The sequence below is a fragment of the Pristis pectinata genome, chromosome 2, assembly GCF_009764475.1.
Source record: "Pristis pectinata isolate sPriPec2 chromosome 2, sPriPec2.1.pri, whole genome shotgun sequence".
In the NCBI taxonomy this organism is placed as follows: domain Eukaryota; kingdom Metazoa; phylum Chordata; class Chondrichthyes; order Rhinopristiformes; family Pristidae; genus Pristis; species Pristis pectinata.
In genome coordinates this window covers 120,890,589-120,904,495 of record NC_067406.1, presented here as the reverse complement: position 1 = coordinate 120,904,495, position 13,907 = coordinate 120,890,589, and the positions used below count along the sequence as shown (strand labels likewise).

General features: G+C 39.0%; 1 protein-coding gene across 2 annotated transcripts in view; it reads right to left on the bottom strand.

Moving 5' to 3' along the window:
- The window catches only part of ints10 (integrator complex subunit 10), a 58,764-nt gene that overhangs the window by 39,066 nt on the left and 5,791 nt on the right, over positions 1 to 13,907 (bottom strand). For both annotated transcript variants that reach the window (XM_052010036.1, XM_052010035.1), the window contains exons 4-8: positions 11,079 to 11,218; positions 5,144 to 5,225; positions 3,806 to 3,946; positions 2,460 to 2,631; positions 1,274 to 1,443 (exon numbers count right to left, since the gene is read on the bottom strand). In XM_052010036.1, the coding sequence (XP_051865996.1) occupies positions 1,274 to 1,443; positions 2,460 to 2,631; positions 3,806 to 3,946; positions 5,144 to 5,225; positions 11,079 to 11,218 (705 nt within the window). The remainder of the gene's footprint in view (positions 1 to 1,273; positions 1,444 to 2,459; positions 2,632 to 3,805; positions 3,947 to 5,143; positions 5,226 to 11,078; positions 11,219 to 13,907) is intronic.

Here is a 13,907-nt window from a genome sequence, read left to right as displayed (position 1 = left end):
TATCTTAACCTTATCAAGATATTATCTTGCAGATGTTGCGTGTAACACCCATTTTCTCAGTGAAACTTCAACAATGGCTTGGAGCTCTACCTCTGAGTCTGCACAAGCACAAATACCATCTCTGACTGAAGCTTAGCTACTGAGCTTTGGGTAACCTGGGTCTGGACGGGCTACTGTAAATTGAAGAGTTTCCTATTAAATGCCCTATCACTCCTCCCATCTAAAATTGTAACGTCAGGTCACTTACACAAAATGAAAGCAATTATGACATTTACCACACTCTGTAGGCCCCTGCCCTGAGGTGGTCAGGATTCTAAGAGTGGCACCTTTCAGCTCAATTTGGTCTGAGAACATGGTGAATGTAACTTCTCAATAAACAAAACATCACTGTCCCACTTTCCATATGTCAACTGATCTCTCTAACCAGCATCAGTCACCTGTTGCTTCATTTATATATTAAATGTGCCCATGTGATTCAAGTACAATGTCTCTCACCTCTTAGAAAGCAGAAGCTCTTGGGATTTCTCATGAAAGTGAGGTCATTCTACCATCTCCATCTCTTTCAATCATGTAGAGCAATTAGAGAAAGAGAATGTATGATGGGGCTGGTGGTGACTGAGAGGGCAATAACGTTGTTACATATTTTGTCTTCAGAAATATCCATTGTGAGAAATGATTCTGATCCCACCCAAATTGTAATGCTCATTCATCCCGACATCCACCAAAGCCCAGAAGGATCAGGGCCTAAGAGCTTAACATTTTGTTTTCTTAAAACCATACTTCTAAGCTCATCTGTGATCTGAAGCTTAAACCTGTCAAGGTTCAGAGCTCCTAAATTATAAGAGTATTCCTACAGGCCACATTTTCTAAATATTGTTTTCTCCTTCCCATTTGACCTACATGCTATTCATGATTGAAACAAGCAGCTTTTTCCAATTATATTTTCCATACTTGTCTCCAAAAGATTTTGTGCAAACATTGGTTTGAGTTCATTAGCTCACAACAGGCACTTCAGCAATAGATCAATATAATGATGTCTGGTTATACCTCTTGAAGAATACATACATCTTCTCTGTTTTGTTTCATTAAATTTTAAAATCTATCATCATAATACCAATATAGAGCTTCTCTCAAGTCCCATTACCTGCTTTTCTTACTTTGCTTCCTACATCAACTTACAGATGAAGTTAATAAGGGAAATCCTGCAAATAAGAGAACACTAATTTTGATCTGCCTGCTACTATGTTACTTCCTTAGCAATTCCTTAACTAACCTTGAAATAGAGATGGCTGGATACTACCAACATATTGGAATGCATTCTTGAAAAATACCAGCAGGGTAGAGTAAACAACTTGATGCTTATATTTCCTGTGGCCTTCATCGTCAAAGTTGTTTATATATCTGCATAAATCTTTCATTCTGTGCAGAATTTCACCACAACTCCTGAAATAACATACAAGAAAATCCAAAACTTAAATGAGTGGAATAGTTTAAAAGTACAAAAAAGCTACATCATTGATACACTATACTAGATTCATCTGTTTTTAAGAAATGTTTATGTTGCACATATATAGTCAGTGTAGAAAAAACTGAATGCACTACGATAACACAGTACTATGCATAAGCTAATTCTGAATTAAGAATTGATCATTCCGCTAGTTCAGTTTTAATCTTTGTGTTCATGCAAAACTGCTCATGGCATTTGATTAAGAAACAATACTTCAACCCATCAAGAACATTCAAAAAATAATAATCAAAGCAAACATGAAATAATAAATTAATTAAAGCCAACAGTGGGCTTTAAGAGGAGAAAAAAGACAAAGGAGATAATAAGTTCAATACATTTTAAGTTCTAAAATAAACAGCGTCTTGAATTCACTAAAATGAAGGTGCAGAAAGAGATATTTGATCAAATATTTGCAGCCTAATGTAGGATCATTACAGCACTGGAAGCAACCAGTCAACCGATGGAAGCCATGTCTATTCTTGTCACTCCCATTTCCCAGTCCTTTCCCCTTGTCCCTGCAAATTATTTTCTCTTGTCCTTATCTAAAATCTTTTAAAAGTTACTGAATGATTCTGTTTCCACCATCCTTAAAATGAATTCTAGATCCCGAGTAAATGTTTTTCCATACACCTCCTTTGTACCTTTCCCTCAAAGTTTTAACTGTCCCCTGGTCCACGAATCATTCATTAACAACAACAGCTTCCCTCTATTCATCCCATCCAAACCAGTTTGGATGGGATGATTAGATTTCTGAAGGTTGAAAGTTGGGAGAGCAAACAGTATCAAATGCATGGAAGAGAGTTTAGCTGATATCTGATCATTTAAAACCTTTTTGCCCTTGGAATAAAAGGTAAAATACTTCATCTGACTGTAGCATTAAGAAGTGAAATCTGGAGTAGTTTTCTGTAACACATTCAAGAAAATAGATGAAGAAAATGCTCAGCATTCTAACCTGTTTGCTTTGTCCATCTGCCATTCACACCTCATTGCCACGATAGACAGAATTTCAAACAATCTATCCCAAGGTTCTACTATCATGGATGACTTCTCAGTCAGACCTTCTATAACATATTTCTGGGTGCTCCGCTTGGTGGGTGACTTTAAATCAGCTGTGTCTTGGGAACCTAGCAGAAGACAGCAATGGATTATTTTGTTGACTGTTATTTGGATGCATAAGCTTGCAAAATACAAAGGCCAGCTCTGAAAAATTCAGAATTCACAAAGGAGGCATCTTTCAAGAATGAAATTCTTCTTCACCTAAATATTTCTGACACTTAATTTACAAAACATAATATTGCAACTGAAGTCCTCACTATGAACTGTTCCAAGATTCTGCCAATTCATATTAAAGGTTGGGCTCTTTACAGCAAGTTATCTGTGATGGCAGGTATCATTGAAGTATGACTATTTTCCTCTCACTTTTCAAACATAAAAATCAGGTGCTTCCCCAAAGTAACAGTGACAAATAACATAGCTACCAAAATGTTCTGTCAGATTATGCCTGGTTTCTCAGAAGAGACTGCGAAACTGGACAGAGGTAAACTGGCTGATCTAGTCCTATTCTCCCACAACTATCTCTGACATTAACCTAATATGGGCAGGAATATTCCTGTAAGGAGATAATGACAATAACCTAATGTTACATATTCCTCATTAACAGCTATAATGTGGAGTGGAAAGAATGATTGCACATAACAACACTCGAGTCATTCCAGGGTCAGTAGAACATATCACTAACCTTATAAAGACACCATCAAAAGTTTGGTAGATAGACAGACCATCGAAGACATTGGATTAGACAGACGTTGGTGGTTCTCTGAACTATTGTACTCAGCATGGTTGCCAACCCTTTTAGCCAATCCCTGGATCTACCAGGGATTCCACCAAAAAATTCACAAACAGATCATGGAAATATCAACAGGACCTTGATGGGATAGAGAGAAATCTTTTCCAATCTTCCACTGATGCCGTAACTGTAGGTTAGAAAGCCTCACTAGTGGTTACTCCAGTTATATTTCCTAGCTGTCATGTATAGAATATTTAGGTAAATGCCTGGGAACAATGCTGCAATCTTCCTTTTAAATGGAGGATAACTGGAACAAGGAGACTTAGAAGACAAGCAAAATAAAAGGCTAAAAGTAAAAGTGCTGGAAATATTGAAAAACTCTAGTTTGAACAGTTTACACAAGTAATTAACAAAATATCATTTATTATTAAACAAGAACTTTCCAGCAACTTTCTCATAACAGGGGCACGCAACATATACAGTAGTGGATTGTCAGATGTGCATCGTCTTACCTTGATGCTGACTTTCCAATGAAGGTGATCTAGTAACATAACCAATATAAAACTCTGCTGCCTTGTGAAGATACTGATACAGCAGGTTAGGAGGTAATCTCACTTCAGGGTTATTAATAATTAGAGGTAGAACATCACACACTGTAGACAAAGAAGTACAAAGGGTTACAGAAACATTTTCAATGAAAAAAAGACAAAGCTTTCATAGATGATTAACTCAAGTAGCATTAAAAAAAGCTAAACCATGACTGTCTCACCTTCAAACAAAAGTACAGCCTCAGGAGCAGAAAATATCCCATGATTTTTTTTTACAAACCAGAAATCATGGGAGTACCCCAATTCTTGGATAATGATGCAACATCCCAAAACCCCAAACAGAAAAGAGGAAAAAATGTAATTAAAGGATCAAAAAAATGTATTAGATCCTCTGACAGTACATTTTATCTTTTTTCTTCTCTGATAAGACTATAAGACATAGGAGCAGAATTAGGCCATTCAGCCGTTCGAGTCTGCTCCGCAATTCAATCACGGCTGATTTATTTTTCCCTCTCAATCCCATTTTCCTGCTTTCTCCCCATAACCTTTGATGCCCTTACTAATCAAGAACCAATCAACCTCCGTTTTAAATATACCCAATGACTTGGCCTCCACAGCCGTCTATGGTAACGATTTCCACAGATTCACCACCCTCTGGCTAAAGGAATTCCTCCTCATCTCTGTTCTAGAGAAACGTCCTTCTATTCTGAGGCTGTGTCCTCTGGTCCTAGACTCTCCCACTACTGGAAACATCCTCTCCACATCCAATCTATCCAGGCCTTCAATATTCGGTAGGTTTCAATGAGATCGCTCCTCATCCTTCTCAACTCCAGCGAGTATGATCCCATGAAGCCAGCGACTACCACTGAGGTTTGATCAAAATGGACAAGCAGCCTTTACAGCAAACAAGGCATCACATCCAAGGAAGAGCCACTTCCACATATAAAGCATGTAAGTAGCAATAAGAAATAGAACTGGCTTTATTGTTCTCATTCCCAATCCAGAAGCACAGATTTTGCTTAACTACATGACTCAGAACCACACCATATAGTACATTTACCAAATGAATGACTGGAAGATTCCAAATCGAAGTAATCTATGCAACGTTATTCCAAGCAACAAACAATCTGCTGCAGTATTTCAACCCAAAACGCCAACAATTCCTTTCCTCCCACAGATGCTGCTTGACCCACTGAGTTCTTCCAGCAGATTGTTTGTTGCTCCAGATTCCAGCATCTGCCGTCTCTTGTGGCACCATTGTTATTCCAACTTTTTTCAGACTGTCATATTAATGCTTCTTACCAAATAACTTCCTAAAACAGTTGACAGGTGATTCTTGATCATCCATGTTTTCAGCTTCCAATAAAGTTTCACCAAGACTGACCTAATTCATGAAACAAAAGAAATAGACCCAAAATATTTAACATTTCATCTTGCTGAATACTTAGAATTCTCTCTGCTGTTAAGTCTTGCAGTTAATGCCAAGTGTTAGTTACACAGTTTCCAGAAAAAGCTACACAAAGACCAGTACAAACAAAGAAGGCCATATGCCCCTTCGTTCATTCTTCCATAGATTTTTATGGTCGACTCCCACCACTCCCAACCTAATAGCCCAAATCTTCAATCCTTCTAAGATCCATCCCATAAGATTATTCCACAAAATAATCACCCTTTGTGGTTAGTAATTCCTGACTGTAGTCCTTAAATTAGCTCCTAAAATGTTTGCATTGTAAACTGAAGGCTAATGAAAAGCGTGCGAGTTTAACCTTTTTTATCCACATGATCCTTTATACAGTATCTCCTCTTATTTCCTTCATGGGATCAAATTATAATCTAACAAATCATTTAAGTAAACAATGCCAACTGCCTGGAAGCATGCATAACATCAGCCCCGCTGTTATTTCAGTTCTGAATGGAACCTAACGTCAAGTGTATTAAACATCCGCCTGTTTCAGATATTAGACCTCTTTTAAAATGGAAAGACGCTACTTTTCTGAAACTGGGGTCCTATGACATAACCCAGAGTTGCCAATTTAGGTCACAGTTAGTGGCTTATCCAATACATATTCTGAGCAATGATAATGAAGAAAGTGAGGAGGTCCATGGTGAGTAAGTGTTGAATTATCTTTGTATACTTCAGGATTCAAAAATTTTTATGATTTTCCTTTCCTGGGGGCTCAACAAAACCTGAGAAATTTAAATGTTTCTGGGTTTTGTCTCATAGTACTCAACCAGCGTGATCCACTAGCCAGTTACTCAAGAGTCAAACTATTTCAACCTTAAGTTCTGCTTTCTGTGTGTGTTTTTCTCTGAACCAACTTAATATCATCCTTTTCATCCCAGTGTGTACATGCTCCTTTCTTTCTCACAATTTTGAATGGGTGTTATGGCAAGGTCTACATGCATCAGGTTATACTTTGAAGCAGTGGTTCCCGAATTCACAGCTATCATGTCCATGTCACCTTTTCACTGCATTAACATTTGAAACCCATGCCACTGCCATACCCAACCTCACTGCTCTTGTGGTGCTTATACTTCCATTGATTTCCAAACACCCTATAGAGTCATAGAGTTTTACAGCATGGAAACAGGCTCTTTGGCCCAACTGGTCCATGCCAGCCAAGATATCCCATCCAAGCTAGTCCCAGTTGCCAGTGTTTGGCCCATAACTTTCTAAACTTTTCCAATCTATGTACCTGTCCAATTGTCTTTTAAAAGTTGTTATTGTACCTGCCTTAACCACTTCCTCTGGCAGCTGATTCCACATGGATACCATCCGTTGTTTAAAAAAGTTGCCCCTCAAGTTCATATTAAATCTTTCCCCTCTCACCTTAAACTTATGCCCTCTACTTCTCGATTCCCCAACTCTGGGAAAAAGACTGAGTGCTCTATGCCCCTCATGATTTTATACATCTCTATAAGATTACCTCTCAGTTTCCTATGCTCTAAGGAATATAGTCCTTGCCTGTCCAATCACTCCCTGCAACTCAGTCCCTCAAATCCTGGCAGCATCCTTGCAAATCTTCTCTGCACTCTTTCCAGTTTAATAACATCTTTCCTATAGCAGGGCGACCAAAACTGAACACAATACACCAAGTGCGGCCTCGCCAGCATCCTGTACAACTGCACCATGACCTCCCAACTTTTATACTCATTGCCCTGACTTATGAAGGCCAGCGTGCCAAAAGCCTTCTTCATCACCTTGTCTACCTGTGATTCCACTTTCAGTGAACCATGTACTTGTACTCCAAGGTCCCTCTGTTCTACAACACTCCCCAGGGCCCTGCCATTCACTGTGAAAGTCCTATCTGGGTTTGACTTTCCAAAATGCAACACCTCGCACTTAACCAAATTAAACTCCATTTGCCATTCCTCAGTCCACTAACTCAGCTGATCAAGATCACCCTGTAATTTTTGAAAACCATCTTCATTGTCCCCTACACCACCTATTTTAGTGTCATCTGCAAACTTACTAACCATGCCTTGTATATTCTTATCCGAATCGTTGACATACAGTGGCATGCAAAAGTTTGGGCATCCCTGGTCAAAATTTCTGTTACTGTGAATAGCTAAGCGAGTAAAAGATGACCTGATTTCCAAAAGGCATAAAGTTAAAGATGACACATTTCTTTAATATTTTAAGCAAGATTACTTTTTTTATTTCCATCTTTTACAGTTTCAAAATAACAAAAAAGGAAAAGGGCCCAAAGCAAACGTTTGGGCACCCTGCATGGTCAGTACTTAGTAACACCCCCTTTGGCAAGTACACAGCTTGTAAACGCTTTCTGCAGCCAGCTAAGAGTGTTTCAATTCTTGTTTGGGGGATTTTTGCCCATTCTTCCTTGCAAAAGGCTTCTAGTTCTGTGAGATTCTTGGGCCGTCTTGCATGCACTGCTCTTTTGAGGTCTATCCACAGATTTTCGATAATGTTTAGGCTAGGGGACTGTGAGGGCCATGGCAAAACCTTCAGTTTGTGCCTCGAGGTAGTCCATTGTGGATTTTGAGGTGTGTTTAGGATCGTTATCTTGTTGTAGAAGCCATCCTCTTTTCATCTTCAGCTTTTTTTACAGACTGTGTGATGTTTGTTTCCAGAATTTGCTGGTATTTAATTGAATTCATTCTTCCCTCTACCAGTGAAATGTTCCCCGTGCCACTGGCTGCAACACAAGCTCAAAGTATGATCGATCCACCCCCTTGCTTAACAGTTGGAGAGGTGTTCTTTTCATGAAGTTCTGCACCCTTTTTTTCTCCAAACACACCTTTGCTCATTGCACTCATTTCCATCTTTTACAGTTTCAAAATAACAAAAAAGGAAAAGGGCCCAAACCCAAAAAGTCTTATTTTAACTTCATCAGTCCACAGGAGTTGTTTCCAAAATGCATCAAGTTTGTTTAGATGTTCCTTTGCAAACTTCTGACACTGAATTTTGTGGTGAGGATGCAAGAAAGTTTGGAGAAAAAAGGGTGCAGAATTTCATGAAAAGAACACCTCTCCAACTGTTAAGCACGGGGGTGGATCGATCATGCTTTGGGCTTGTGTTGCAGCCAGTGGCACGGGGAACGTTTCACTGGTAGAGGGAAGAATGAATTCAATTAAATACCAGCAAATTCTGGAAGCAAACATCACACCGTCTGTAAAAAAGCTGAAGATGAAAAGAGGATGGCTTCTACAACAGGATAACGATCCTAAACACACCTCAAAATCCACAATGGACTACCTCAAGAGACACAAGCTGAAGGTTTTGCCATGGCCCTCACAGTCCCCCAACCTAAACATCATTGAAAATCTGTGGATAGACCTCAAAAGAGCAGTGCATGCAAGGCGGCCCAAGAATCTCACAGAACTAGAAGCCTTTTGGAAGGAAGAATGGGCAAAAATCCCCCATACAAGAATTGAAAGACCCTTAGCTGGATGCACAAAGCGTTTACAAGCTGTGTACTTGCCAAAGGGGGTGTTACTAAGTACTGACCATGCAGGGTGCCCAAACGTTTGCTTTGGGCCCTTTTCCTTTTTTGTTATTTTGAAACTGTAAAAGATGGAAATAAAAAAGTAATCTTGCTTAAAATATTAAAGAAATGTGTCATCTTTAACCTTATGCCTTTTGGAAATCAGGTCATCTTTTACTCGTTTAGCTATTCACTAACAGAAATTTTGACCAGGGGTGCCCAAACTTTTGCATGCCACTGTAGATGACAAACAACAATGGGCCCAGCACCAACCCGAGGCACACCAATAGTCACAGGCCTCCAGTCCAAAAAAACAAACCTTGCACCATCAACCTCTGCTTTCTACCATCAAGCGAATTGTGTATCCAATTAGCCAGCTCTCCCTAGATTCCATGTGATCTAATCTTCCAGAGCAGCCTACCATGTGGAGCCTTATCAGCCTTACTGAAGTCCATATCAACGTCTACCACATATCAACCCTCATCAACTTTCTTGATCACCTCAAAAAACTCAATCAATTTCATAACACATGATCTCCCATGCACAAAGCCATGCTGACTACCCCTAATCAACCCTGTCTTTCCAAATGTACGTATATCTTATCCCTCAGAATCCTCTCCAGTAACTTACCTACAACAGATGTTAGACTTATTGGCCTACAGTTCCCAGGTTTTTCTTTGCCACCCATCTTAAATAAAAGTACAACTTTCGCTTCCCTCCAGTCTACCGGCACCTCACCCATGGCTAACAATGATGCAAATATCTCAAGCTAGGGCTCCCGCAATTTCTTCTCTAGCCTCCCACAGTGTTCTTGAATATACCTGATGAGGCCCTGGCGATTTGTCTACCTTCATACCTTTTAAAACATCCAGCACCTCCTCTATTGTAATGCGGACTATCCCCAAGACCTCCCCATTTACTTTTCCTAGTGCCTGTCTTCACTTCTCCATGGTAAAAACAGAGGAGAAATATTCATTAAGGACCTTGCCCATCTCCTGTGGCTCCATATAAAGGTGTCCCCTTTGGTCTTTGAGGGGCCCTATTCTCTCTCTAGTTACTCTTTCTCCCTTAATATACTTATAAAATCTCTCTCAAAGATCTTTCTCTGAAGATAGCTTGTCCCTGCTGATTATCCTGTTAAACCCAATCCCTTATCCTCTCCAGTCCCATCACCTGACCTAAGCTTTCATTCATCTTATGTCCCTCTTACTTGCAGCACCAGCTTCCTCAGTTCATTTCCCTCCACAATGTTTATCTCCTTATTCATTGCCTAAGCTTCCTTTTATTCTTCAATGAGGTCAATAATTTATTCATAGAGCACTTATACGAATGCAAAAGAATATAATAGTATTTTTTTCCCCATTTATGCCACCATATATTGAAAAATAATATTTTTGTGGTTTCCCAGTGCTGAGACACCAGGGAGAGATGAGGTCACCAATAGTAATGGATCTTGGAGAAGAAAGACAAAAGGAATGCAAGCAACACGAGTGAAAACTAACAAAGTGGACAAGGAACATACAATATCTGTTGCGCCACACATTTTTATCATTTAGGATTGGTGGGAGAGATCTGAAATGCACTTACATCTTCAAAGTCTTACAAAATAAGCTAAGCATTAATTTAAAACACAACTGAAAGTAACCAAAGTAAATGTACATTGTCAAAAATAATGCAAAAAAAAATTGCAAAGGGCAAGTAAAACAAACTGAAGATGAAACTGTGGCTCACTGTCAATGGGAAGGCAGAAATTCTAATGTATGATTCCAATGAAAAACAACACCCAAGCGAATTATATTGGAGCCCAGCATCATTCTAAATTTTGATAAGAAAGGCTTCCAAGCACTAAAGCTGACATCAGTTAACATCAATTTTGTCTTTTTCATCCATGTACAAACCACAAAACCCTCTCCTTGATCACGAACCAAGGTAAAACTCCTTTGGGTCATAAAAAGAATTTTCTACCCCTTTTCCACCAATAAAGCTCAAACAAAGATGTGGTCAACTAAATATATACTCATCCTCAAGAACCTCCAAAGTCAGTCACCCACATTAAAGAGTAAATTTTACAATAATATAAAGTAGCAATTCAGATCATGTAGCTTACTAAAGATAATTTTGGTTCAGAAAAGAATTTTAGTAAGAGCAAGGAGAAAGCAATGTGTACATTTTAAATTTATTTTGTTACATGTCATAATTAATCCAATAGCAACTGCTGAAATAGAATACATCATATCAGCCACATTTACAACAGTATAATAATTAAATCATTATCGTTTGAATATACATACTCCATGTTGTACCACAGACTCCGGGAACCGTCTCAAGAGCAGCAGCAACATCTCTGCTCTCTCCAATGTGTTGAAGCACTGTTCTGTGGCTTTAAGGAGCATTTCACATTGTATTCGACCTGGAAGAGTCTCAAACAAACCTGAAAAGTAATTTGACATAAATACTAAATTTGCAATTTGTATAAACTGTTTCTAAAGAGTTCAGTATATTACTTTTACTTCAATATCTTACAGAGTGTTCACATTTGGGCGAAACAGCCATTTCAGATAGGGTACATGTCATATCTATACTTCATAAACTTCCTTTCTACATGGAGCAAAAGAAAAACTGCAGATCCTGGAAATCCAAAACAAAAATCAAAAACAAAAACTCAGCAGGTTCAGCAGCATCAGTCGGGAAAGAAAGTAAGTCAACATTTTGGGTTAAGGACCGTTCCACAAAACCAGTATGGCCAGCATTTTATGTTTGTTTCATTTCAGCATCAGTGATAATTCATGTTAATGAATAATATCATCATCCTTATTGCTCAACCAGCAAACGTCACCAGTAACTTGGGCCATTTTGTGGCACAGAGCTGAGGTATGCAAATTTTTGCTCAATTTCTCTGCACCACATTAAACATTGCAAAGGAACCACCTCAGTGTCCATCAACACGAATTGTAGAGCTCGATGCCATGCTTGACAAAAGAAGCCCTATTCATGGCTCTTTGTAATGGTATTCTGAATACTGAAAAGTAAATCCTTATTGCTTCCTTTTCTAGAAAAATAAGGGAAATTAACTCAAAGGATAGTAAAAACCTGAAACCTTTGTTCCCCAGATGACTGTGGATACTTGGACAAATGGAACTTTTGGACAGATATGTAAGGGCAAGGTAACAAGGAAATGAAGCAAAGATAGATAAATGGTGTAAGGCACAGAGCAGCCATGACATAAATGAATCTAAATGAGTGGTCTTCAGGGGTTGGATGCCTAATCTTGTTCCTGATGTCTCTACTGCTTCACTTCCAACTGAACAGATAGAGTGAGGCTAAACAATATTTAAATGTCAACAAATAGAAAATTAATCACAAAGAAATCTTAAGATAACGATAAGCATTTTTTTAAATCAAAGTCAGCTCGGTTGAAGGTTATAAATTAGACCCTTTCAAAAAGCTGTCAGATGATCCTGTTAATTTTAAAACAGAGCTTGCATCAGTGACTATAGTTCTAGTGTGCTGCCGTACCCCAACTCTCACCAAGTCTCTTTCATTCGTTACCCTTGTTGACCTGCACAGACTCCATTTAAGCAATGCCTTCATTTTAAAATTATCATTCTTGCTTTCAGATCCCTCCTTGAAGCTACCCCTTGCTATCTCTGCAATCCTCTTCATTTCTATAACCACTTAGATATGCGATATGGTCCACCATACCCCTTATTCATTGCTAAATTTAATCACTGCCATTGACTATCATCTGGCACAGTCTTAAGTTCACAAATTCCCTCTTTAATTTTTGTTTATTCTCCTTGAAGCCCGCTTTTAGTCATCTGCCCTATTATCTCTTCATGTGACACTGGTTGATTTTTGATTTGAAAGTGCTCCTACATAGAGCCTGAGGACATTTTTTCTACACCAAGAGTGTTTTATAAGCAGAAGTCATTGGAATAGTAAAGGTCATAGGGAAAGGAAGTTGGGATTAGCTGTGAATGCTAGACAGACTGTAAACAGCTGCTTGAACTGACTAAACAGTCATAACTATGAATTATACCTTTAAGTAGTGCATTATTAGCTGAAACACATGACAAATAATCAGCCCCATTTACCTGATAAAGGCAACTTTTTAAAACAGTGAGCAGTAGGGAAGAACTTGGCATTACTTGTTTTCTACGATCAATAAACAGCACCCACAATTAGGTGTGGCCTTGATGATCTGATGTTGAAGGTACTTTACCCTAGAAATTCTGGAAATTCAAGACAGAAACAGCAAAGTGTCCTCTATAGGGCATCTAGGATAGGAGCAAATATAGAACATAGAACTGTTGGGCACATGACCAGGCCCTTTGGCCCACGATATCTGTGTGATCCATGATGCCAATTTAAACCACATATCTGGTTGCACGTGGTCTACATCCCTCAATTCCCGTGTCTGTCTAAATGCCTCTTAAACATTGCTATCGTATCTACTTCCATCGCTTTCCTTGGCAGTACATTCCAGGCACGTACCACTCTCTGTGTAAAAAAACTTGCCACATAAATCTCTTTTAAACTTTCCCTCCTCACCTTAAAGCTATTCCCTCTAGTATTTGACATTTCCACCATGGAAGAAAACACTCTATCTGCCTTATCTATGCTTCTCATAAGCCTCTTGTCTATGCCTCTCATAAGCGTCAGCCTCCAACACTCTAGAGTAAACAATCCAAATTTGGCCAACCTCTTCTTATAGCTAATATTCTATAATCCAGGTAACATCCTGGTGAACCTCTTCTCAATCCTCTCCAAAGCTTCCACATCTTTCTTGTAATGTGGCAACCAGAACTGAACACAATACTCCAAATGCTACCTAACCAATGTTGCAACATGACTTCCCGACTTTTAAACTCAACATCCCGAACGATAAAGGCAAGCGTGCCATACACCTTCTTTACCAGCCTATCCACTTATGTTGCCACTTTCAGGGAGCTATGGAGTTGCACCCCAAGATCGTTCTATACATCAATACTCCTAAGGGTCCTGCCATTTACTGCATACTTTCCTCTTATATGTGACCTCCCAAAGTGCAACACCTCACACTTGTCTGGATTAAACTCCTTCTGCCACGTCTCTGCCCACACTTCCAACTGGTCAATATG